Source organism: Platichthys flesus, chromosome 2 (assembly GCF_949316205.1).
Source record: "Platichthys flesus chromosome 2, fPlaFle2.1, whole genome shotgun sequence".
Classification (NCBI taxonomy): Eukaryota; Metazoa; Chordata; class Actinopteri; order Pleuronectiformes; family Pleuronectidae; genus Platichthys; species Platichthys flesus.
Window position 1 is genome coordinate 16,841,891 of NC_084946.1, and position 27,883 is coordinate 16,869,773.

Sequence of the window (27,883 nt, forward strand, 5' to 3'; positions counted from 1 at the left end):
GCACTGCTGAAAATGAGGACTAATCTCACTGCTGTTGTTGCAACAGTTTGTATTTCTCCATGATTTACATCACAGCGGCACACATCACCCTGGAGACAATATACGCAGCCACACACGTCAACACAGGTCGCAGGAGTGCAGGAGCTAAACAGTTACAGGGCCATCCACCAGAACACGGCAGTGACCTCCAACCACGGCCGATTCAGAGCCTCGGCTATAACCGCACCACACTGAGACGAGAGAGAAGCGTTGGCAACACTGACAGTGACAACATGCAACACGGTGGACCAAGTCATGCAAACCCAACAGCGCTGCACAGTGTTTGCAATTGTCAGTCAAAAGAGAGGAGGTACAGAGGCAACAGAGACTAAGATCTGTCGGCCAATAGGATGTGCCGTATTTTCAGCTCGAGGAGGGAAGTTAGGATTCTCCTTGTAGATTTTTTCTGATTTGTTTTAGAGCCACAAATGATGTAAGGCGTTTATTAAAATATAGACGTAAAAGTTAGGCTCCATTGTTTTTATTGATTAATTACATTTTAAAGAATGTGTGAAAACTACTGGACGGATTATTATGAAATGTTGGGAGAGGAAGTGGTTGGGTGACGGTGGACACATTCAATTTCGGTGTGAATCCAGATCAGGGGGTGGGACCAGGAAGTTATCACCGTTTTCCTAGAGAATAATTCATTATTCTTGACAAAAAAATCAGGTAGGGGACTGATGATGTGTGCAATTTGGTGCAGCCTGGTTAAATATATTGGGATTGTTGGCGTGGCCGGTGTTCTGTGCTCTACTGAGTGCCGTTCTAGGATTTACTGCATGTATCCTGAAAAGCAGATTGTGTAATATTGGTTGCATGAAAAGTACCAAACAAAGAAGTCTGATTTATTGGATAAACTTTACACTGAATTTGATCAGTAATCTAAATCAATTCTTCCATATTAAATCAAAAAATAGTCACAAAAGTTGTTTTCCACAGTTTAACAACCATGAGGCTAATTTTGTTTCTCATTCTGTGACTTTAGGTTTCAAAACATATGATAAACTGGGACGTTAACTCCAGGCCACGTCCGTTCACTTCACTTACTTCCCTGTGTGAGTTGCCTTTGTGAAGAGGCTGATGCTTGATATGTATTTAGGCCTCAGAAACTAAGGTTGTGAGCTGTATTTCTGTGCTTAGTATCTGAATATGCTCTGGGATTTCCTAATGTCACACAATGTCCCTGATGTGAGTCCACCCATTGAAGGTTTATTTTAAAGTTTAAACTAATTCAAACTGCTGTACTGTGTGAAGAAACCTCGTGCTCTTATGTGCAAGAAAAAGAAAGTCGCACTGGGTTTAAACTGATCACAGATAAACCAGCTACAGAACAACCACAGAGACAAATAACTGGATGTATTAATAAAATTTGAACTTCCGACGAATCAATTAGAGTGAACTTTACAAACTGTACATGTAGCACCAGTTTCACCACGTGTCACACACACAAACAGTTGCAGAATGAGCACGTGACACAGGACTGGGAGTGCAGTATAAAGCCCATCGCACGAGCACAGTGCAATGGTCAACATGCATCTGAGCGGGGCGGTGGGTGAAAGCAGGACCTGTGCTCGGGTCTGGCATGATAAAACCATCTAGCACGTTTCAGAGACGTTTCCACGTGTCCTCATGCTTTCACTGTGTGCCTCACAGAGCTCAGGAGACGGACTTACAGGATTGTTCATGTGACTGAATAGCTGCTCAGCTTGCTACATTGCCAACAGGGGGGTAGAGGGAAGGAGGAGGAGGAGGAGGAGGAGGGGACCCAGGAGAGTAAGTTAGTTGTTAGAATTGATCTTGAACGATTGGAGAGAACAGCAGGATCACACATGTTACAGCACATGTTGGACACAACAGTAACATCGGGTAACAGCTCGCGTTGTTAAGGGGCGACACAGACATGGACCAACGGAGAGGAACAGACACAGGGACAGACAGTCTGTGGATTATGGAGCAGGTGGAGGTGGTTTCATTGACTGTCGGCTTCCTGAAGGCACCTGACAAAGCGGTGCAGTCTGTTATAGCAGAGAAACCGTGATGGAGTCATTATTCTAACACACAGGTTTTTATACAGAGCAGCTTCACATTCCTCGTTCAGTCCAGTTTGGAGCGATATCAACAGAATTTTCACTCTTTATTAAACTAAAATTAACTATTTATATGGCCCCCGTTCTGACCTGCTATTACTATCCGTCATGAGAGATCTGATCACAAGTGGACAGCATTAACCTGACCTTGGCACTGAGCCCTTGTGATGAGTGCACTCAGGACGGATGTGAACTCATGTCTGCTGGATATCACACAGTCTTTTCTGATGAAGATTTATTAAAGTTTATTTCTTTGAATTCTTCAGTGATTTCCTTTATGCACTCCTGTTTTTCTTTCTTCAGCTGTATATATATATATATTTATATATATATATATATATATTCATATTTTAAATTGTTGATATTCTATTTTACACTATTTTATTCAAATTTTGTTTTAGTTTTTTTAATTCTTGAGCATTGTTAGAAGAGAGCCTGTGACTCAAGCATTTTATTGCCAGCGACTGCCTAATTGTTATCTCTGTGCATTTGATAATAAAACTGTTGACTGTTATGAAAATAACTCACAGCTTTAGGCATTTGAGTTAGAAAAAACGAGTCTATAGATAACCTCTTAATAGTCTCAAGCTAAATGGTCCCTGGACTCACAGTGAGATAATTCTCTTCTTCACAGTGGAGACGCTGCTCTGGATTTTTATCTACAGTTCAGTGGGATTAATGAGGCACATCTCTACAGTCCACAGTCACTCAGCACAGAGCGGCTCGCCGCAGCTCAGCCTCAGCTGAAGCATTCAACACAGAAAAAGGAGCTGGACTACAAGGTTCACACAGTTAGTGCTCTGGAGCTTTCAGTCACATCATAGGATCTTCTTCAGTAGATCATGCACTTGCCTGTATATTGTATCATGAAATTAACATGAAACATGACATTTTGGGATAGAATCGAATGCACCAGAAACAGCTACGAGATCTTATGATGAAACTGTTTTTGTGATTGACAGTTGTGGCACCATTTTAACTTTGGAATAACTTTTTGGATCTTGTCTTGTCCTTTTTTTCTCTTTTTCACCGTGAATTTGAAGACATATTCTCAAGCGGTGAGCACACAAACGATTGAAATCGTTTCTTTAGCTGATTGTTACATGTAAATCTAACTAACTATGCAATTAGCTACTGGACAATTGGAGGCTATGAAAATATGATGAATCTAAACACTAGGCAACCATGTAAAATGTAGCTCAAAGCTGCTTCTATGATGATGGGTTGGATCTGAACTGTAAAAAATGAACGTACCTTCTGCAACTGCGTCTCCAACTTACTACACTCCTCTTTTTTCTGCTCGATGGCGATCTCCAGTGATTTGAGCTTGGAATCCCTCTTGAGGCCAGAAGACGCAAGGGATGAAGCATGTTCCTTCAGATCGATGAGATTGGACTGCAGAAGGTCAGACAGCACAGACAGCACAGACAGAAAGACAGGTTCAAACCAGGCAGGCCAGAAGTGCAGACCACAGGGCCAGGGGCGTCGGCTTAAATGTCATACAAATGTTTATTGAGAGGAAGAAACAGGAGGTGCAGAGCAGGATTTATAGAAAAGCTGAGCAGTTGTTTACAATATGTGTCCCGACATGCGACCATTTCTTAATGCACTGACCTCTTTATCTGTTAACTCTATCTGCAGGCTGTTGACTTTCTCCTTTAGGTCCTTGTTCTCCTTCTTGTACGAATCCACCTCCTCCAGACGTTCTCTATCCTCTCTCTCTCTTTGGTCCTTTAAACGCTCTATGATCCTCTCCTAACACACACACACACAGACACCAACAATTAAAAGTGCTTTGTGTGACTGACGTGGTCACATTGACTGACCACATCTGGTTAGAGCAGCAGTAGCCAATCAGAGACAAGGATCAACTCTCTATCTGCATTTGAGTTGATCTTTTTAGGACTTAATATTAGTTTTTGAATTCCTCAAATCTCTAGAAGTAAATAAAACATTTAATAATATGTATGATAATAATAACCTGTGAGTAGATGAATACATTTCATTAGATTCCAATAAATACATTCTCTGTGCTGTCATTTGTAACAGATACGAACGAAATAATCATAAAGCAACAGAAGTGGAAACTAAACTGGAGCGGGAAAGAAATCAATCAATAAATCGAATGCAAATCAAAAATGGCTCAATTCTGAATTAAAAATTCTGTTTTAGCGAACATTTTTTCTTACTCTCACAAAACAATCAGGCTGGGATTAAGCTTCTCTTGGTAGGACGTTTACAAAAGTGCACAGGACCTTTGGAGGTCTCTTCATCTAAGAATATTTTAAAGAAGAAATGTGATCATCTATTCTGAAATAAGTGGGAAGAGTAAGAAGTAACAATGAAACTTTGAGCTGTTAAATAAAAACAGGCCCTGACGTCAAACTTTCTTCACTTCAGAGGAGCAGAAGCCTGCAATGAAGTGACAACTGAAGAGCGGAAAATATTTGTTTTTACAGAAACGGGTACAATCTCAAACATGACTGAAATGCAGCTTTGTGTCCTGTAGTCATGTACCTTCTCTGACAGCGCCTCCTCCAGGGTGGCCAAGGCAGTGTCTGTGTTACTGGAGTCGGTCTGCAGAGACTTGACCCTGTCCTTCAGGTTGCTCAGCTGCTTGTCTTTGTCCCGCAGCTGGTCCTGCAGATTCTCAATCTGAGGCACCGCAGCAAAGAAATGAAAGATAAAAAAAAAAAAAGGATCAAGCATGATGTCAAAACCAGAGTAGTATTTAAAGCTGGAGATCTCAGAAAGGTCTTTGAGGATTTACATCCTCTACAGACACCGTCATGTTCATAGCCTCAAATGTACTCTGGCTTTACACACAAGCATATTTCTATTTTAAGAAGAAACACATCAAAAACTGTCAGACTTTGAAGACAAATCTACAGCAGAATAAAAAGGAGAATTATATAGCAAATCATTGTGGTGATTAACAGGCTCAGAACTAGGGAGTCAACTAGAATAGGCGGATTTTCTGTAATGCTGAAAGTAGACATTATTGATCTCATTCCGTAAATTACTGGGTCTTATTTCACCGTCTGTCAAAAATGGTTTAGTTCTTGGCCTCAGTTTATTCTGACTGATCAGCTTGTCCCCTCTTTTATGATCGGTCAACCACTCAGAGCGTGTGTTGGAAAAGTCACAGCCTTTACCCTGAGGCTTCCCCTACAGCTGTCAACACAGCTGTAGTCACGCTAACAATGGTGTCAGTTTGAGTCAGAGGCAGAAATTGAACGTCAGGATAAACCTGCTGATGGACCAGCACCTCTGACAACAAGTGGAGTTGGACATTTTATTTCCCTGTGAGTAACCTGTGTAATGTCTCTGAAGTAAAATTGTATGTAATTGGCACGTTTTTCAATATTTTATGTTGATTTCTCAGTAAATAAATATGTAGATATTGATGAAGAAATCAGACATCTGTTATTTATGAGTGCCTACAATTTGGTACAATCCAAATAAAAATCCTACTCTTGTGATTTTAATAAATGGACAAAAACCCTCGTGACAAACTAAAAGAAAGGAAAAAATACAAAAATCTAAACAAGGGTACTTTACAGCTATTGTAAAAACTTACTGTGTGGATCTAATTCAAATGAATATCATGGGAATGAGATAAGCGAGAAACTAAACCAAATGCAGCATCAAATGAAAGACAAATGTTTTGAAATTAAGAGAGGTGACAAAGAGAGAGATAAAAGTAGACTGATAAGGGAGAGGAGGTGTGATAGAACAAGAGAGAAAATGCAAAGAGAATGGGTGAGCATGTCAGGGTGAGAGAGAGAGTAACACTCTGTGACTATTTATAGCACGAACACACACACACACTCACTCTCACACACAGACATACACACACACACACACACACACACACACACACTAGAGTCAGTGAGGCAGAAATATCTTCTTGCTTGTCTTTCTATGGACACTTCTCCCCAGAGTGCGACCGAGACTCTCTCACTCTTAATGGAGAGTAACCACGGTGCTGTGTGTTTCACTGACTGGTTTAGTCCAGGACACAAGAATATGTCACTCCCGTCATAACTCTTATTCTAAATGACCGACTAAACCTGCAAAATGAATAACGCAGAAATAACTGTGAGGTTTTCTTCACCTCCGACTCTCACCTTCTTCTGCAAGACATTGATCTTCCGCTCTTTGACCTCCAGCATGTCCTTCATGTCCCTGATTTCTCCAGCGAGAGTTCCCTTCTCCTCCGTCAGGTCCTGCAGCTGCTTGGTCTTCTTGTTCAGGAAGGACTCTTTCTCCTCCAGGCGCAGACGGAGAGCATCCACCTGAAGCACGACACAGCCACAAACACTCGAAACAAGTCCATACAGGGAGCCAACCTCAAATTTGACTCTAATAGAGAAAACTGCTTGACAAGAATTATTATTATGAAAACCTAAAGTTGTTATGTACGACGGAGGATGGAGATTTTGAGAATAGAGTCGGAATATTTAGAGATAATCAGTGTAGGACGTTTTACAAGATAGAATGGTTTCTACTTTTTACAAGAATAAAGTCGCAATATGAGAAGGAAAAAACTTTTTAAACTTTATCCATAAATCTCATAATTTCTTTTTTCAATATAACCCTAATACCTTCAAAGCTAAAAATAAATTGCTGCATTCATTAGAAGTGCTTTAAAGTATTCTTTTCATTTGAACTTTAACCACTGCAGTAAGAACACAGGCACTGAGTATTAATCAGTTGTTATAAGTTTGTGATTATCAGACTCAGAATCACTGTTAAGAGCAGATGTGATATGCGATATGTGTGTGCGGTTGTGTATTGTTAGGTTGTTTATCAACATACCTCTGTTTGCAGGATGGCAGCACGTTGCTCCTTGGCAGTGAGAGACTCCTTGAGCACCTCGATATGCTGTTTGCAGTCCGAGTTCTGGTTGTTGAGGGTCTCTAGTTTTGTCTGCAGCGCCAGCAGCTCCGACTCCTTCTTCGACAGCTCCTGCTTGAGCTGGTCAATCTGAACGCGACATGGCAAACACACCCAATATATCAGCGTTGTATTGTTTCAGGATCGTGTGTGACGTAGAGAGAGAGAAAACCCTCCTTTCAGGCAACGCAGCTTTTACAATATATTCATCAACACGCTTTTTTCGCTCATCAAAAATGCATTTGGGACTGACTCCCCTGCATTCATCATATATTATACATCTCTATTCATGATTGATGAAAAGGGGTCTAAAAATAGATAAACGTGTGCCTGGTCGGCTAATATGAGGAGCGGTAAGTAAACACAAAGTCAAAGCTCCGGAGAGACGTACGAGCAACAGACGCTCACGCTAAACCTTGACACAATCACAGTTTTCAGGTGGTTCTGTATCCTGAAGGCTTGGTGATGACACAGATTACCATGTGGTCATTGGGGCGGGCTGAACCGCTGAAAACTAAACTCGCTTTAACATAAACTCTGACTTTACTTGCAGGCGCACATTGTGCACATCACCGCCGAATGTTGGCAGCAAACGAATAAAGAAATAAAATAAGATTTCGTACGTAATTAAGGAGATGTATTTTATTATGGCCCAGCATGCACTTGCTGATTTTGCCTGGTTTCTCCACACTGAGGCTTTCGTAAAAAACAGCAGAGACGCGTCTCAGATTGTTGCCAGCAAGACACTTTGCTAATGACACTAAAAGCAAAAGCAGCTAATTTAAGTTGCCTTTCAGCTCCACTTAGTATCCTGCTCCCCGTCCATGGCTTTCTGTAACTCCAGCATGTTTTTTCAGTCATACTTTCACCGGACCTGCACTTCTAGGTGAGCATGCATGACGCCAACGTGTGTTTACCTTGGACTTCATGAACTTTGAGTGGTTCTTGTAGACCTCCATCTGCTTGATCTCCTCCTCTCTGTCCTCTGTGTTCAGTAAGCCGTTCGCCTTCAGCATCTGGATCTCATCCTCCAGATCTCGGATGTTGCGCTCCAGAGAGGCAATTTTGGTGTCCTGCACACAAACACGCAGAGGAGACACACCTCAAAACGCTGACTGGCATGTGCACAGCTCGCATGCTGCAAAAGAACCTGAACTAGAGACGAGCGTCCCCGGACAAACAGAAAGCCACAAGAGGAGATTGAGAGGATAGAGAGAGTGCAGAGTGAGACAAAGAGTAGCTGGAGTAGCTGAGAGCAAACTGCAGCATCTGTCGCTGAAATCAGAATCTTTCTACCCAGCTCCTCGCAGCAGCACAGAGGATTAATCACCATTAGGAAATACTGAGCACACATCCAGCACAGAGAGATTAGCCGGACCGGAGAGAAACGTGTGGAGGCAAAGGAAGACAAGTAAAAAGCTGTAGTTGCTTTCGCCGTAGTTGCTTGCCGATCAATGCAGAAGCCAGTCTCTGGACTGCGACTAAGAGTGCAGCTTTAGCTTCATGGCTTTTTAAATAAATAATACAACGTCTTTAAGATTAGCCATGGTCCATCTCCCTCTCCAGCAGAGCACAGAGCAATCTTTCGTCTTCCTGTCGCTCTCTCTCTGTCTCCCTCTCTCCCTTTTTGTGTCCCTCCTTCTCTCCACATAGTGGCTCTGAACTTATGAACTTGTGGCCATTAGCTGGGTCAGTCATCGCCCCCCACTGCAGAGGAGCCTGGGTAATGTGTCGTAGGGAGGAACGATGGACAACCAGAGGAGCATCTGAGGGTTTTAATCATAAATGCGTGAGCGGTGTGTGCATGTGCACTTCACCCTGTCGCTGCATCTCATCTCTGTCTCGTTGTAACGGGACGAACGTCTGTGAACTAACATTGTTGCGATAGACACAAGACAGCGTACCTTCAAAAAGAGGGAGGTTTTTATTCCGTCCACATGAAATCACTGGTACATCGACCTGCTCAGTAAACCTTGCTTTTCAGCTCTCTTTCCCTGTATCTGTGTCTCTCGTCCTGTCTCCCTGCATACTGGCCTTTCCCTGTCATAAACAACCACACCTGTTTCCATGGTAGCAGCAGGGAGGCTATATGCTGTGCACTGTCTCTGGTGAGTGAGGAGCAGGAGAGGGCGGGAGGGATGTAGGGGAGAGACGGAGGGAGGGAGGGAGGGTGGGGATAAATTCATGCTTCCATCAGCACCAACAGAGCAGAGGGAGAGAGGAGAGGGGAGAGATGCAGGGTGTTCCTGCACAGGAGGAGGAGGAGGAGGAGGAGGAGGAGGAGGAGGCGGGTCTTCCTTTCCCTTGCTATGTATGCTGATGCAACAGGATCCCCAAACACAGATGTCACATGACCACGTTGGAGGGGGGGGGGGGGCTGAGGCCCACACCCAGCCAAGTGAGTGGGGCTGTGTCAGCTCAGCGATGATGTCATGATTTATTTTGAGGAAGTGATGTCAGGCCTCTGCAGTGAGGCTGGGGGAGTCTACAGCGGCTTCACACCGACATGCTGCTGAATCCAGCTGCTGCACAACAAGTGCCGATCAGAACAGGCATATTATATATATTTACATACGCCGTGGCAGCTGCTTACAGAGTTGAATATCAATGTGTGGAAAATGAGTATAAATAAATCAGGTCTGATAATAGTGGTCGGGAATTGCAACACATCATCTTATAATGAATATGAATGTTTGTCCCAATATTTAAATGGCTTTTAAATCTCCCCTGAAGCTTCAAAGTTGCATAAAAAATATTCCAATAATATTCTCACACTATTTGCTTTGGAGTGAATTATTCAAATCCAAGATGCAATTTTAAGACCTGCACGATCGGATTACATCAAACAGAGAAGACAAAATATTACGTACTTAATTTAGCTGTAATTCAGCTCTGATGTATTTTTGCGTCCTCAGAATCTTTACACAAAGTTCTGTACATGGAAAAGCTGCACAAAATTAGGTTGAAATGACAGATGCAGAGTCTGTGATGTTTGCAGATAATCTGTAAAGTTGAACAATGTAAATATAAACACTAGATGTGTCATGAAACCAGGGTGTTGCTGTTTGGTGCGACTGACTTCTGTACCTGCTCGGTGATCAACATAAAAAACGAAATGTTCTAACAGTAAAATGTGTTCTTGTTCATGTTTACACAACTGCTTTGTGACACTGTGTGTGTGTGAGCGTGTGTGTGTGTGTGTGTGTGTGTGTGAGAGAGATAAAGAATTGTGACAGTGTTGACTATTGACTCAGCTGCTGCCGATCACAATGACAACAACAGAGTGAGTGAAACATCAGTGAAGGCCTAAATTTAGAAACCCAACAGCGAAGTACAAGATTTCATTCACATAAAACGTCATAAATTAAAATGATTGCAGATGGATAACAAACGTAATTATGATTAATTGAAGGAAACGTATTTAACGAATATCTTTTCTTTTTCTGTTGAGTGCTGTATTTGATTAGATTCTTACTTTCATCTCGATGATGGTCTGCAGAGCCTTGGTTTTGCTTGGATCTTGATGAAGCTGATTTCGTCTGTGCAGTTCCTTATAGAGAAGACACAATGTTTGCAAAAATCATTGTGTTTTAAGTTCATCTTAACACATAACACTGCTGAGGTGCTCTGCAGTTTCCGGTTTGCCACAGTTTAAGCAGCAGAGTGGAGCATATGGATTTTGTGACAGGCAGTGTTGCCCTCTAGTGACTACAACATATAAAACAGTTTTATCTCTAACAGTGAATTCAGTTGGCTCCGAGGGTCTGAGATGAGAAAGGTACATATATATCAACATAACTTAGGTGACAGAATACAGTACCTCTCGTAGATGGATGTTCTCTTTCTCCTTCTGATCCAGAATGACCTCCAGGTGTCCCAGCTGGGCCTCTGCGTCTGCAATTCGCCTGGCTCTCTCCTGCTCTTCCTCCTCGCACGCCCTGCCCGAGGGCAGCCCTTTGCTCTGCAGCATCTCCAGCAGCTTCTTGATGGACTCGTCTCTGGCACCCAGGGTCTGCTTCTGTGTCTCGATCCTCAGCTCCATCTCCTCCAGCGTCTTTCTCAGCAAGTAGAGCTCCTTGGCCTGCCGGTCGTGTTCCGCCTGCAGCCGACGGAAGTTCTCTTCTGTCAGCTCGATGGTGGTGAAGTGATCGGAGCGGTTGGCGCCCTCCTGCTGCAGCAGGTGGTTCAGGTCTCGCTGTGTGCGCAGCTCGTCCTGCAGAGCCTGGATGGTCATCTGGAGATGCTGATGAACACACACAAACATGCATGTATACACATACCCACACCAAGGCGCAATAATCCTTGAAATCAATTTAAGGAATGAACACAAAAAGCTTCTCCCGATAATACTACACATGAACACACTTACGAAATGCTGTCTCAAATGTTTCTGTGGGAAAATGCTGCAGTGGGTTAAACATGGGGAAACACATGACTTACCTCAAGATAATATTTTCATCAAGATATATTTTACAAGTAAAGAGACAGTTAACAACTGATATTGTCAAATGACTGAGGTGTTTCTTTGGTATCAATGTGAAATAATAAATCCTTTTTATTATCCTGGAATGAAAAAGACAATCTGAGTCCCCTGGCATTACAGTAAGAATGTAACTACTTACTGATAAAATATATTGATGATTGAAATAAACTACAGTTGTCAAACCATACACTTTTAAGTCTGCAGCTCTGTGCTTAAAGAAATCACAGAAGTCCACCCTGCAACACAGGACAGGTCTTTGTCCTCTAATAGGCTAAACATGAATATTGTGATTATACCGATACTTATGTCAAGAGGGGTTGGGAGCAGTAAACATTTGAATTGATTCGGTAAAAGTTCAGAATTCAGTACCGGTTCATTACGGTACTTCTTTCTGTACTTGGCTTACTATGTAATACCAGAAAATTGTAATTTCACCTCCTGGAGTAAAACAGATGAGTTAGCTAGCTCTGTTACCGACGTGAATCAGTGCCATGTTGTACGGACGTGATTCGATCAGTACCCTTAAAAGTGTTTAGTACACAAATACTGGATACAAACACTGTACATATATTGTGCCGTTACCATTGGTGGAAGTGGGCACTTCTTGGACGGTAAAACCAGAACCTACAATACACACACAGTAGAGAGGAAGTCATATCCAGATAAAGGGAGCAGGTTTGTGAATCTGTGTGTGTCCGGAACAAAATAAAGCACATCACACTATTTGTTCTAACATATTAAATCATGTGTAGTGGTGTCGGTTCAGGGTTTAGGGAAACAGAGTCAGGACCAAGGGGCCAGTTTCTGTCAAAGACTGACTTGGGCTCAGTTTTCCTGTTGAAATGTTCATCTTGCAGAACTCTCCAGAGAAAAATAACAGCTCAATCCATGTCCAGAAAATGGCCCAGTAAGGATTTAAAGGAGCGGTAAGAGTTACTTACACTGACATAACATTTACAGGCCATCTGGGATTGATGGGTTTAGGATACAACAGGGAGAGGGAGCACCAGATGTGTCCGGTTCGAGATAATCAAACAAATTGATCCAGTTCCACAGTGTTTGTGGGGAAACATAGGAGGGTTGACAGGACAAGGATACAGTGGCCAGGACGTCTCACATAGGTGCATTAATGGAAAGCACGAATGCAAAATCCACACAATAGAAACACAACCACAACCAACAGATGTTGACGATGAAACATGCAGAGTTACTGCGCTTAAATTGAGATGCTTGTCTATTAGAGGTGTTACGGTACAGGTCCATTTTTTTCTTCTTTTTGCATGATCCCAGCATCTGTTCCCAGTTAACTACTGTAACATATCAAATAGACTAGCATCTCATTTTCAGCAACTGACTTGCCCTGTTTATCACAATCAATTCCTAAGTTACTGCTCAATTCATGGTCAACATCCATTGTCACTCACTTCCGCTGTGGTTGTGAGTCCATTGTGTAGCTTTTGCATTGATGTTGAGTGTTTTGCAGTTGTGCTGTGGCGTCTGTGGATCTGTTGTGGCTTTGGTTGTGTTGTGGATTTGCATTTGTGTTTTCCAATATTGGGCTTTTGTGAGGCGTCTTTGCCACCATACGGCCACACTAAGGTGCTGAAAATCTTTGACTTCCTCTTGGGGGGGTTTCATGGGAATCATAGGAGAGGTTGTTGGTAAGGTACAAAGGGATTGCCAGGTGTCACGCCAAATACACGCCACCCTGAAGGTGGCTCTATGTTGTGCACGCAGAACGTGGTGCAAACATAGGGACAAACCTTGGTTCTCCTGGCATCAAGCAGCTGCAGAGAATTGGCAGAATGAACAGAAAACAACAAATGTCTGGTAAAAACAGGGCGTCAGAGCGTGATGCAACAGCGACGGATGATGAGAGACACTTGCAAGTCTGTGTCTGTGTTCAGGCCTCGGTCAGTACATTTCATTCACAGTGGACCTTTGTCAAAGCACACACGTTGGTTTGTTGCAGCAGGAGAAGCACACGTGGAATCAATACACTCAATAATGATTGTTTCCCATATGAGATCCAGGGTCTGGCTTCTGTCCCTACTTACTGTCATGACTTCCTGGGACACAAGGTGGAACCGAGCCTCCATCAAGAAGGTTAGGTATTTCATCTGTGTTTGTCAGTTTGTTAGTTAGGGGATGTGCTATCGGTCAGGAAAGATCCCAATACATTTCACGGCAGATCTGGATCAGTTGGCAGATCCAGGAGACTTTCGTTGACATTGTGAGACGGAGGTTCTTTCAACATTTTCCTTCATTCCTCAAACATAATGGGTCTGGATGAGAAAAGGTCCGGCATATTTAGGGGACTGATATATCAATTTAAACGTAGCCTCACAAGGGGACTGTTGGGCCTTAATGGAGGTATCCAATCCCGTCTAGTGAACTAAAAGCGTTTCACTTTTCCTGCAATGACGAGTCAAAATGTCTGCCATGAAAAAAGTCGATACACTTACAGACAAACTATGACTTTATCAAGATGACCTTTCTGGAGAGAGATGAATAAAAGGTTTGAAAAAGCTTTAAAAAGGCTCCAATCAATCACTGCAAGAACAGAAAATTAAGCGATAACCGCAAATGATAAACCATTTATGCCATTTTTCAAGCACCTCAAATGTGAATATTTTCAATTGTTCTTGTAAAAATGAATATCGTTGGGTTTGGATTGTTGGTCAAACATCTCTCTCCTATGGAGATTAGCAGGGTATCAATACTGAAACATTACAAATACTGAAACAGAAATCTGAATCTGTTTTCATCCCTCTAACATTTTCGTTGCACTTTCACAGTGCACAAGGCGTGATTCTGTCATGTGAAGCATGTGCTCTTCTGGCCATGAGAGGGCAGTGTTTGTGATAGCAGGGAGAGCTAATGAGTTTGCAGCTGATTGCGAGAAGCTGCCATCTTCAACAGTTTGTGTCACACTCCCTCATGTGAGTCACAAGCATTTGGTCCAACACACAAGACGACTCATACAATTTACATTCACACTGAGAGCCTCAGAGCGTAATCCTTTCATTTGCATTCACATGCCATCAATTACTCACACTTTCATAACTTACCAGGCCAGGATCTACACACAGTCCGGACGTAAAACATGTTGACTGTAGAACAAGGCTTTATCCTTTATGTAAGGAATTATCTTTGTAAATTTATATATGTAGATCAAAATAATTTAATATAGCCTTCCTGACTGGTTTCCTCCTACATCATTTATTCAGAAAAACAATCATCAAGAAAAGATGAACATGTTGGAGCATAAATCCCTGAAAATATCGGCGTGCTGATAGCTGAGCTCTGACACTGCTCCCTCTCCCTTTTCATCAGTGCTTCATCCCTTTGCCCTGATCAATAGTCTGCTGTCTTGAATTTAAACTGCACGAGGCACTCCAATGATTTTCATTTGCATAATTGCACTGTGGGTAAAAGTGACTATATGGCCCTTCTTCCCAAATCCTCCTCTCATCCACAGCAAAACTCTAGTTCCTATGAGTCAGTCATGACTCAGCGGATACGAGCTGTGGTCCCCAAGCTTCTCTTCTGCTACATATCCTCAAAATGAGCTTTCAGAGGTTTCAAGAGTCTAGGAGAGACATCGTCTGTTTGGCAGAAACAAAATAACAATAAGCTAGGTATACTAACATTTACATAAAGCTCAGAAGCTACATGTTTAACATCTTCACCATCATAGTCTGAAGTGATGTCATGTTAAAGGTATACCATGTGGAAGACTGAGACACAAAGCTGGTGACATTCATTTCTTTTTTGAGGCACAGAGACAAGCAGTGTGCACCACCTGCTATATTGTGTGTGTTATATTGTATATGTGTGTTAGAGAGAGTGGGTGTTCCAGATGGACAGCTCCAAACCACTGAGTCAGAGGAGCCGTTCGTGATCTCTGCTGTATGTCGTGACGGCTGACAATATGCAATTACACCCACAGCCATGCCAACAAACGTGGCCTTTATTCATCTGCACTCAGCTAAAAGAGTGCAAGAGAATGGTCTGAAGGCAGAAATCTGAGAGTCAGAGCAGCACAATGGAGTAACAAGATACGAAATGATATTTTTACAGTAGTTTTCATTGTTCATCCCGGTGTGCAGAAGGTGATTTATGATAGATTTTTTTATATTGCTGTTTACCATCTGTAAAGTATAGGACGTGTCTTGGCAGATACTCTGAGCTGCTCTTATAGAACAGAACAGCCAACTGTAATAGTTGAACATTATTCAGCTTGATGAAGCCAAAGACCGGTCCCTATGCGTGGGCCTCCCTTCAATTACTCAATGTCACTCACACACACACACACACACACACACACACACACACACACACACACACACACACACACACACACACACACATACACACTCCACACATTTATCACTTCAGCATTTACAGCATTACTTCTGGAAAGGCCTGCATTTGTATTATTCTACTGATACTGTGATAATAAAGATGGTGATGAATCATTTCCATTATTATTGCATTGATACTATAATATGACAAGTCTACAGACAAGCTAATTCTGTGTGACGCAGGAGAACGATCCTTCATTGTTTAACTATGTTTACTCACACTGGAAATTTGACCTCAGTATTTAACCCACTGACACACCTGCAGCTGTGGGCAGCTGGTCTGTCTCTATTCTCTTGCCAGTCCAGGTCCCAGCACAGTTCCTCGAACCTCAAGGTCCCCATGCATCACATTTCTTAGAACTAAATGCCAGTATCAGCATATGATGCATATACTGGAACTGTTTGGTTCTCGCATTTGCATAAACACCAACCACATGGTTCAAAATATTATTCTTGATTCTAGAAATATTGAATGCACAGTATGTCATGTGACTTCTTCCTACAGCTGACAGCCTGCCAATCAGAGCTTCAGACCTAAGAATAATAAACATCTTGATCGCCCTCTGGTGGCTGGCTGCAATTAGGTCATAAAATCCTGTCTCCTCTATGTTAGCAGATTTGACTAGAGACAAACTATAGAGTCAAAGTACATGCTTAATAATTTGTCATTTTAGGTAGGTCTTCTCACGCTAATGTATGTTCAAGTGTTCATTTTTGTACTATTTCGATTTTGATTATTTACTTGATGCTATAAAAACAGAGTTGAACTACAGGATTGACAGCTGAGGCTGACTCATGATCGAGCATGTATATGGCTGGGACTTCGTTAAAGTGTCAGAATCACTACTGCTCAGACACTGGCTCCAAATGATGTCATCAGTGCAAGATGGCAGCACCCGTTTCCAAGATATTTTGGCTTCACTTTCTTAGTGGGAGGAAGTGGAGACACATCTCTATATACAGCCTATGCTCACAATGCTGAATCACTAGTGACAAACATAGACGTTGTCTTTCACATCAATTATTATTAATTTAGATTAGACTATGAAATCATGTCAAACAGTGTTATCTGTGTCCCTTTATGTGTTTACATACATATCCAGAAAGTACAAGTAGCAGTGGGAATGTAGGGATTCAACGTCTTGCCCGCTTTTGTCACATAAAAGAAGAATATGCTCTTCACCATTGGATTCATATGGATATTTCTTCACTCTTGCCCCTGCTCTGAATTAATCTAAAACTGTGCCTTTCTGGAGAAAAAGACACCAGTGGACTGGAACAAGTCTTATCCCCCTTTGCTTTGTTCTTCCATTCTCCATTCCCATCTTAAGCTTACCAGCCTTGCTCTCTGTAAATGACTTACTGGTCCTCATTTCATCTCAACAATATGACGTTAAATGAAGAGAGGGACTCTTCATTTCTTCACCTCCCTGTCCTCTGGTTGCAGAAGCAGCCATCATATGTGCTTAGATGAGGGGGTGTTTCCAACAGACAGGATCCACGGGCACTTTGATTGTTCACATGATACTTCCTGTGTCCATACAGGCTCACTATGTTATGACATTACTGAAAACATCGATACCTCTGCCCATCACGTACTGTATACATGACAGCTGCAACTTTGCTTGACTCTGCCAAAACAGATCTAGATATCAACATTCTCCATTAAAGGTTGAAAAAGCAATTTGAACACAATGTTCTTTTGTTCAAATTCAGAAATATCTGCCAGCTGTCTGTTCTGTCTGTGCCCTGGATGGAACAGCTTGTGGACAGGAATAGGAGCCGTGTCCATGAATAAGACAAGGGAAAAACAAAATCAGGGAAGACGGGCAAAGGGGACATTAAGAGTATGAGACATGTTGTTATCTATAGTAGAGGAGCTGCCAGCATCACAGTTTGCAGCTGTGCTGGCTCTGAGAAGCTGCCTCGTCCTCTAAGCAAGTGAGCTTTGCAGCAGCAACGTTGACATTTATCTATGAAATGTGCAGATAGTTTTATAGTCACCTCAATACACCACACAAGCACAATAGGCTAGGTTTATTTATTTGGATTAATGCATAATTCCAAATTCTAAGACTGCTAAGGTTAGCTAGGCTACAAAAGTCCTCTCTTCTCTGACTATAGTTAAGTTTGCTAATGTTTTCTCCAGGTGTGGTCTGGATGCTGTGTCAGTTAGTTGTGCTTAAGGTTAGTCTTTTTGTACAATAGTTCAATATATCTTTGAAGTGTTCACCTCTCCCAAACACAAAACAGACTGATGATGACCAAACCTCCGCACTCACATTTTTATCTGCCAAAACAACAAAGAGGGGAAAACTAATTAGAAAATGCTACATTTCCATCAGTGCACACACACCTCAGACTGTGGTCAACACATATCCACACAAACATGCATCCTTATGCTCCCATATGCTGTATGCCCAACCCCCAGCCCTTTGCTGAGACCCAACAGTCCCGCTGTGTTCACATGTTCTCACTTTTACTGCTCATTGACGTGGAACAATCAGTAGCTTACAGTACAGACAGAGCGGAGTGATACGGGAAGCTCAGCCTCCATTTTGGGGGTTGCGTTGATGAAGGTTGACTGGGTGGCTAAGCAGCAGTGGTCATGACTCAGTCAGACATGCTACGCTCTAGCTCACTCACTTGCCTCCAGCGGCTGCTGTCCAGCTTCAGCATGACAAGAAATTGAGCTGAAGTCAAACTGTTCTGTTTTATAACAGACGCCAGCTACACAGTCTATAAAGGTGTGCCACACAAGACAGGCCTAGTCCATTCATTACATTTAGTCATAACCTTCAACTGCAAGCAGGAGTTGGTATTTCGCTCACAGTGGAGACTGATACCTGAATGGTTTCATTCTTTTCTGGAGACGTGGTATAAAAAAAAAAGCATCATTTATTCCCAGATCCTTTTTTTTATAAATAATGCATGGCATTTGCTCGAGCCAATAGAGGCCTGGGGCACCTGATGCCTTTGTTAAGGGTGCTAGAAGACAGATGTAATGATGGGCCTGAAATAACTCCATTATTAATGAGACAATTTGCAGTGAGCCTCTCAGCCAGCCTGATGGGTGTGACCAAACCACCCCACTGTAAGTAAACGCACTTACATAGAGATGCCTCATAGCGCCTGAAATCAAGAGAGAAAAGAGCATTTTCAGTTACAAGGCACAAACTCTCCTCTCTTTATAGTGAGGACAAAAGCCCACACTGCACAGCCTCACATCATGCCGGACACATTCAGCTCCTACAGCGTGCGAAGCCAAGCTAAAAATATTCTTTACACAAAGAATCACTCTGAGTGGTTAATCGCACTGAACGTAAGGGATAAGTGAAATGATGAATGGCTCTGGTCCTGTCAGTGGCAGCGCTGCCTTGGCTAGAACGGACTCTTTCTTTTCCACAACACTGACCTCATACATTTTCATGAATCATACAGATATAAAAAACTCAAAGCATTGTTAGCCGCACTTCAGGGATCGCCACCAGGTAAAATCATGGGATTGTGAGAGCTCGACAATGGACACTATTTCAGGGACAAGCTGGGAAACTGAAGCCTCTTCAAATATAACAAGGCTAAAATCTATTCAGGGAACCTTCATACCCACAAACCCAGGCAGGCGTGCACAGGGACAGACGGGTCTCAATTAAGGGTCACACTAATGGTATCCTGCTATGACCTTGAACAGTAGAGTGACAGCGTCTGCCGCTTTGAGTAATGAGCGACCTACTGGCTGCTCCCTGTCAGACAACGATGCTCAACCCCGACGGACAGAAACGCAGACTGCCACAAGACCACGACCAGCTGGTCGAATTCAGCCTTTTCACGTTGCTCAAGGCCTCGTGCATTTTGCTGCATCATGCCACCACAGCCTGTCTCAAGAAACAGCTTCATCCAGCCGGTCGAGGAATATGCTGACCCGTTCCACAATCTATACCTCGGTGTCTGTTGTGCACCTTTACTTGTAGCAGAAATTTCAAACTAAACAAGAGATTTATACGCAAACCTTCGGCTTATATTTGCTGTGATATACTGTGCATTTAAAAAATAATGTATTATTATTATTAAGTGGTGCTGCCATCATTATAGAGTTTTTTTCTCTACACTGTCGCTAAGTGTTTGCTCATAGTGGGACCTGTTGGATTTCTCTATAATATAAAATGTAAGGTCTTACTATGTAAAGTGCCTTGAGATAATATATGATGTTATTTGGTGCTACAAATAAATCAAACTGAATTGAATTGTCCGTACCACATTTTCTGTCTGTTGATATATTTTGACTTTTTTGTTGGATTAAATCTCCGATGAAGACAAATGAAGACGGAGAGAAATGGTCAATGTCTGAATAAGTAAAGGAAAGACAGATGGAGAGCGAGAGAGAGTGACAGAGAGAGAGAGAGAAAGAGAGAGAGAGAGAGAGACAGATATTGAGTGTTTAAGTGTCCTTGGCATTTGTCTCTGGGCCTTGCGCCCACTCTTGTCAGTAACTGATTTAACTGGGCCACGACTACACCCACACAATGAGGAAAGCAAAAACCTTTCGACGTCTTACTCTCTGTGAACAATCAGAAATAAAAAGTTAAAAAAATAGACGAAAAATAAAGCGTTAATGTGTTTAAGATGCAGAAATCTTTAATTTACGTGTTGGCAGTGTCATCACCTTTTCAATCAATCACTAAACAATTAAGAGTAGGTTTGTATTGAGGAGAAAATATGAAGGTTTCATATAAGGCACAAGGCTGTGCATATTGGCACGTGTTTCAAAAAACATGATTCGAGAAAACTATATTAAAGGGTTTCGTATTTGCTGTGGCTCAAGTGGTCTCTGACATTGATTCTGGGTCGGAGTTCTGTGCGAAGAGAGTGTGTGTTAAATATTCATGTGCACAAAGAACTCTCTCAAGAAAGGTTTCCACAATTACTTAAAATCATGACTGACTGCAGTAATTCTGTGAACTGTCGGGCCGGGGATGACAGTAGTCTACTGCAGATAAGAGAACGGTGAAAGCAGAAAGAAACAACACCTAAAATAAAAAAAAAAAACAGAGAGGGAGGAAACAAGCAGCAGCGTAAATTGACTGCAGCAAGGGGTGGATTAGCTCAGAGTCTCACCTGGTTCTCCTCATGGGTCACTCTCATCTGCTCCTTCAGGATCGATGTGCGGGCAGCCTCCTCTTTCCTCATTATTCTCTCTTTCTTCAGCTCAGGACTCCAGAAGCTCTTGATGCTGTTGGTGGACGATCCCAACTTACTGTCCTTCAGGTCAAGCTCCCTGCGCAGCAGATCATTCTCCCTCTGCATCTCCCTGAACTGGGCCTGTATCTCCAGTAGCTCCCCTCCACTGCTCCGCACCGCCTGCCTCAGCAGGGCAGAGGGCACCCCCTGGTGGTGGTGGTGGTGGTGGGCGTGCAGCATGGAGAGGGAGCCCAGGTCACTGTAAGACAGAAGGTCAGCGTGGGGCAGCCCCACAGAAGCAATGTTGGGACTGCTGCCCATGGCTGTGACGCGGCCCCCGTACATGGCCCGGCTGGTGGCGCGACCCAGTGTCATGGTGCCCTTTGGGTAAGTGGCAGTGGAGCCCACGCCCTCGTGGTCGCTAAGGTACATGGGCCCTGACGTGGCGTAGGCAGCGTTGAGGGACTGGATGTTCTCCATGGAGAGCGTCTTGCCCCCCGCACCACCCCCGCCCCCACTGTTGGCCCTCCGATGGCCCAGTCTGGGGGACCTTGGCAGGCGCGGGGACCGTGCGGGGCTGCTCTCTATATGGCCAACAGCTCTGGCACTGCCGTACATGTCCTGTGGATCAGCGGTGTAGCCACCGGAGGGTCCTTAACGGGGGCACGCTGAAATGAGAGTGCTCTCTGATCCACACATGGGAGACTTATTTCAAGCCTTAAAAGTTGGAGCACTCAAAGTCAGATCTGAGAAAACAGGAGAGAATCACCTGTTAGACTCAGTAAAAAAACGACATTCCCTTCAGAAACTGAGCTGAGATTTGTCCTGTAAAATGTAACACAGTAAATGTAAATATAGTTCCGTTACTTTCAGGACTGTATTAGTCAACACTAGCAGCAAAATGTCATATTGTATGTCCCCCATGATTTCCCAGCATCATCCTGGATTTAACACTGACCAATATTTATCCAAACACCATGAATTCTGAAAATACAGTCGGGACAGAGAGAGCAGCTTTACAACCACAGGGTGCATCAGCTAAATTATGGACTAATTAAACAAATGATACGATCACTATGCAGTATATAACACATTTAACTGATCTGATCAATGATGCCCAGCTCCTTCGGAGAGGAGTAAATAAATACATTCATGCACTATTGAATTCATTAGATGCTAAAGAAACTGATCTATTGTAAATTAATCATCTGCAGAAACATACAGGTTTAATCATTTATATGCCATTATATTGATTATTGGTTATTAAAAAGCAAAGGGTACACTGTTACAGTGAATACACAGCACTGTTAAACCAAGCAATGCAATTAAGACAATAAGTGTAACTCAGATCAATAAAAATAATTTATGAAGGACAGTTCATGTAATTAGGCCCATTGCACTTGACATCGAGAAGACCTCTGCTGCATTGTATCGCAAGACAGAGAATAGACTTTCAGTGATTTAATTTCTTCTATAGTGTTTTCAAATTCACAGTATGACTGTGCAGACATCTAGATTGAGTATACATTTATACTGAGGTCATTCTTCGAACACAGGAAAAAACATATCGAATTTTGCGTACAGATCTTAAAAGGTAGGTAAGTAGATATTATATTCAAAAAATACTCAAAAAATGTGTAAAATTGTGGATCTACTTCTGATTCAAAAAGAGAAATGGATATGAGATGCTACATTTTTTATGTGTAATTATGGGGTTGTCATTTCTTGCCACTATGTCACTAAATATATTACAGAGTATATGATTTATTAAAGCTAGACAGTGCCATTATTAGACTATGGGCGATTTTTTTAAAGAGAAAGATGTTTAACAACAAACGTTGACTGTTTAAGTCACAGACTTTGTGACTGTGCAGGTGAATATTGGACCATGTGAGGGAATAAAATAGATTCTTCAATCAAAGTGAGCTACAGTAGTTCCTCTCCTCTAGCTCTCAGGCCCAGTTGCCATGGTAACTATGTCTGGGCAAACACTGATAAAGCAGTAGCATAACTTTCCAAAAGGTAAAAGGAAATATCCTATCCAAAAGACCATGTGACGCAGGAGTGACAGTGTGACGAGAAAGTCTGGAGGCTTTATACGCGCTCTCTCTCTCTCTTATTGTCCCACAGTTTTTTACTTTGTGTAAATTATTTTACAGTCAGACGAATGTGTCCACAGGTCTGTGTATGAAGACTTCTGGATCCTCATCTGTGAGGAACACTATGCCAGGGGCGTATCACTGCAGCCTGGCAGAGGAGATCACATGGGACACTGTCATCTCAGTTCGCCATATTAAGTAACAGGTGCCTAGAAATAGGACGGGGCTTTAAATATAAATATAATTTCATATTTTATGTTTGATATGAAACAGCAGAACAAATCAGGCTTGTACAGTGCGTGTCTCCAAGATTCTAAGTTCATGATGTAGCCTATAAACAATAATCCCTCTGAGAGAGGCATGGCAAATGAAATTCAAATTTTGAATATGCAGACATTTGCAACAAGAAACACTGCTGCTCTTATCATCAGTGGTCAGCAGGTCTGTGAGGTCTGGCTCTGTCAGTGCTGTGTCTGCTCCAAAAGCAAAAGCCGCACTGGGCAGCACAAACAAAACAATAAAACCATCTTATAATAAAGGATAACTTATTATTTATAGTATATATATTATATACATCTCGAAACCTGTCCTGGTTTTGAAAGCATTCGGGAATGTTTAATTTAAATTGATTTATAGTCTTTTTAATTTTTTTACTCTTGTTTTTAGTCATTTTAAGCAACTTTGGGTCAGTTTTTGTTTGACTTTGTTTGCCGTACTATATACGGATTCATAATTTTTTTAAGTTCTGCCGTGTCACCACTGATTCACCAGTGATCCGTCCGTGACTCTTCGGCTCCTGTGCTTCATCTTCACGTCGTCTTTTATTCTCTTGAAACTTGAAGAACGGATTAAAGCTGACACTAGCTGTGATTCACCTGTATAGATGCATTTGTTTCAAAAAAAATTATGCCAAGTGTGCAGTGCTGGTGGGCCAGTGATCTGGGACAGGTGCCATGTGACCAAAACATCCCCCTATGCAAGGAGATGTTTGCTGCATCTCCTCCCCCTCACCTCTGCATTTGTCCTGCCAATCTACACTGTCAGCTACTGTATCTATAATGATGGCTCATATGACAGAAATGTGTTCTGCTATATCAGGTCAAAGCTGTAATAAATTATTTTATAATTAGTTTTTCTGTCCATCTGGAGGCTACACTCCCACACAATCACCTTTTACAGATTGATTTCCTATTGTCTTGGAACGTCAGGATGAAAACAATGAATTCATTGTGCTTTGAACATTGCATTGAATAAAGTCAATGTCTTTCTATATTTTTTATGATTCATTAATTAAACATTTATTCCCTTCAATGCCAGAAAATACTGAAAATGCCCAAGGTGCCTTTAAATTACATTTATTGTCTTAGTCATATAATCACTATATATGTATTTCATTAAACATCATAGTAAAAGCTGCAAATTCTTTCATTTTTAGAGCAAAGGTCAACATAGAATAGGTTCACTGTAAATGTAGTAAAATGTCTGTTGCTTCACTAATCAGTTATAACATCTTCAGCACTATCACAGTCGTCATCGATACGTTAAAGAAGTCTCACAGTTGTGTTCTACTCCCATTCATCTGACTTTTTAAGTAACATTAAAACATTTTATTCTTTTGATTACACTGTTCTTTATCTGCATTTCTTATATGCACTGAAGGATTTCACCACTGTATCAGATCCACAAAGCACCGCAGCACAATGCTGGCTGCTGGGCAGAAGGATGTGACCAACGGGTTGTAGGCTATCTCCAGAAACAGTGATAATGTTGGAGAATCACAGGTTGTGCCAAAGAAGAGGTCAGTTACAGCACTTTATTCTACTCCTACTCTCTCCTGCAGTTCTTAGATAATCTGAGAGAAGGTGCAGTTCATGGTACTAATGCATATTTTAACACAGTAACCCACCAACTGTCGGCTGTTATGTGTAGTTTTATAGAGTGTTGTCTATAGAGGTATTGGGGGGTTGTAGCCCCTCCAGTCAAAACCAACCAGTTCAACCCACCCAACAGTCACAATGTAAACTGATTGAAAAAATATTGAAATTTTAAAACATGATAAAATGGTGGTCTTCTCAATTTTATTTAATCTGCAGTACAAACAAGGAATAACCATGCTAACTCAGATTTCGTTGTAGCTATTTGGCTACTAGCTGGTTGCTATTATCTGTCAAGTATGACATATAAATAGTGAATATATCTACGGAATATCAAGCATAAGAAATAATCATTTAGAAACTATCCGGAGTGTTTGACCTCAACCCTCGACCAGTGTTGAAGTTACGCCCTTCATAGTTTCTCACATATTTTTTCCCCCCATGGACCTTTTTCAAAATACTGACCTAAGCTGTTGCTGTGATTGATTTCTGAATAGTCACACTGCTGATGTTACTCAGGTATTAATTACAGTAACCAGGCCCTGACAGGAAAAGCCAATACAGGCCCAAGAAGAAATTATCACTGATAATTCAAAGAGCGGTGGTGTGGAAACAACGGATCCAGATGTTGTGGGAAAGAGAAAGAACGATTTCACCACAGGTGTGGTTGAGTCTGTCAGTGGGGTCGAGGAGACATGAGTTCTCTATGAGGCACTCATGACATTTTGAGAGGCAGCAGCATGCCGGCATTTTCTTCTTCTGGAGTGGATAAAACCAAGGGTCTTTGGAGTGTCTGAGGTCAGAGCGCATATCTGGAGCTGACAAAGAGGAGGTCTCTATAAATAGCCTTTACAATAGCTTGATAATGGAGACATTTCATGTGAAAAGAAGGAGCCTGGTCTATATACCAGCCGGCTCAGTGCGGCACAGTGCCACTTGGGTACGTGCAACACATGCAGCCTCCTCATCCTCATCTTGTATTCTACTACAGAGCCTCAACGCTCGCCCAAATGCCTCCCGCTGACTTCAGATGGTCGATTGGATGAGAAAAATGTAAATGTGTTGTTTTTAAAAGGCAAAATCCAAAAAGGGAAACCAGGTTCCTTCTGTGGTTTAGAAATGTCCTCTGAATAAACAGGCAAAACAGGTGAGATGCCCTATACAGATCTTAATGACATGTGGCCACCTTGTTTGAATGGAAATATGTTCTTCAGTGTCTTCAGTTGGATGTCCAGCCAGGCAGAATAACATGTGATGCTGCAGAAGAAGGCACGACCAAGCACTTGACAGCTCGCAGGGCCTACATTTTCCTAGCGTGGTGGATGCACGTGAACACACCATTGCAATATCAGCCTCTATGGAGCTGAAACCTTTATTTTGAAACACACCGCAGTTCCATCCACAAAACAGGGATTTAAAATGCTAATGCTCCGGTATCCGGTGACTGACTGATGTGTCCGTGCCACCACGATACGAGAAAGATTTTTTTTTTTTTTTTTTTAAAGCGGGCAGCCTTTGCTTCTTCTTTTTTTCACACAAACCGCTCAAAATCCAGAGGACACTCGAGGGACTTTACGCGTCAGGCTTTCTGTAATGACAAGCATGCAGAGTGGGAGAGGAATCAAAGGAGGAAACGTACCTTTATCGATGTTAATTCCTCTCCTCCGCCGCTCCAGACGGCATCTTGTCGCCTCCATTCACCCTGGCAGCCTCTCTCTGCCTCTCTCAGCATCCTGCGCTGTCATTGGGCAGCGGCCACGCTCTCTCTCCTCCTCTACACACCAGGGAGCAGCAGCATCACCACTCGTGGCAGCTGACAGGAGGAGCTTCAGCCTGCACCGGATCTCATCTTATAATGATGCTGTGAGGAAATCACCAACCATTCACTGAGGGGGTTTATATTCCAGCTCCTATATGCATCAGCTATTCACCCTATTCACTGACATTTGCACGTGACTGTAGGATAGAGTATGTCAGCCGAGGTGGGGCTAAACCAACAGTAATTGGGTTTCAAACCTGTGCAGGTGGAGCTAATAGCAGGCCCGGATTTAGAAGTCTCAATTGGTCAACTTTAATCTGTGCCATTTGAATCTGCAAATCGCGTTTATTTCATTCACCAGTCAGAAATACCCGATTTCTGACAATGCTTGTTTGAATTTCCGATTGAGATGCGTTCTTTTTTTGAGACTTTTATGGTACTTTTGGGGACTTTTTAGTGATCATGTGCAATATATGGAAAGTATTTGTGTGCATTATTTTATGTTGTGATGGTACACTGGTCTTTGTCTATTATTCTGTCGTCTATGCATCACTGATGCACAATTTTCTTCAGGCACATATATGCATAAACAAGTCATGTATTCAATATTGTAAATGTGCAAGTAAAAGTATCAAAGTATATTTATAGCACCAATAGTAAAAGCACTCATGGCGTCACTCGTCACTTATTAGCCTCTTAACATTGGCTCCCCGTATGTTTTAGGGCTGATTTTATTGATAACTTATAAACCTCTTCATGGCTTTTATCTCCCTCTTATATATCTGACCTTTTAGAACCCTAATCACTGGCTCCTACATTGACATCCTCGGGCAGAGGCCTGCTATTTGTCCCAGACTCCCAGCTGAAAACTGACAGTGACAGAGTCTTTGCGGTCCAGGCGCCGAGGCTCTGGAACGATCTGCCTGAGGAAATGAGTTCAGGTGACTCAGTAATTTCTTTCAAGTCTCTTCTGAAGGCCTTTATCACTATTTACGGTTTTAATTAGTTAAAAATGTTGTTTGGACGGTCTTTTAACTTTTATAGCCAATCTATTCCCTTTAATTATGATAATTTTTGCAAGTTATTTGTTTTACT

General features: G+C 42.2%; 1 protein-coding gene across 2 annotated transcripts in view; it reads right to left on the reverse strand.

Annotated features, from left to right (window-relative positions):
• Positions 1 to 26,766, reverse strand: part of erc2 (ELKS/RAB6-interacting/CAST family member 2) — a 34,550-nt gene extending 7,784 nt beyond the window's left edge. The window contains exons 1-11 of one of the 2 annotated variants that reach the window (XM_062402258.1): positions 26,669 to 26,766; positions 20,994 to 21,802; positions 10,849 to 11,271; positions 10,504 to 10,578; positions 7,946 to 8,101; positions 6,951 to 7,118; positions 6,260 to 6,427; positions 4,647 to 4,784; positions 3,744 to 3,884; positions 3,384 to 3,524; positions 1,716 to 1,751 (exon numbers count right to left, since the gene is read on the reverse strand). In XM_062402258.1, coding sequence (XP_062258242.1) covers positions 1,716 to 1,751; positions 3,384 to 3,524; positions 3,744 to 3,884; positions 4,647 to 4,784; positions 6,260 to 6,427; positions 6,951 to 7,118; positions 7,946 to 8,101; positions 10,504 to 10,578; positions 10,849 to 11,271; positions 20,994 to 21,674 — 2,127 coding nt within the window. In that variant the 5' untranslated portion in view covers positions 21,675 to 21,802; positions 26,669 to 26,766. The remainder of the gene's footprint in view (positions 1 to 1,715; positions 1,752 to 3,383; positions 3,525 to 3,743; positions 3,885 to 4,646; positions 4,785 to 6,259; positions 6,428 to 6,950; positions 7,119 to 7,945; positions 8,102 to 10,503; positions 10,579 to 10,848; positions 11,272 to 20,993; positions 21,803 to 26,668) is intronic. The other variant, XM_062402267.1, reaches the window with a different exon arrangement.
• Between the last annotated feature and the right edge of the window lie 1,117 nt (positions 26,767 to 27,883).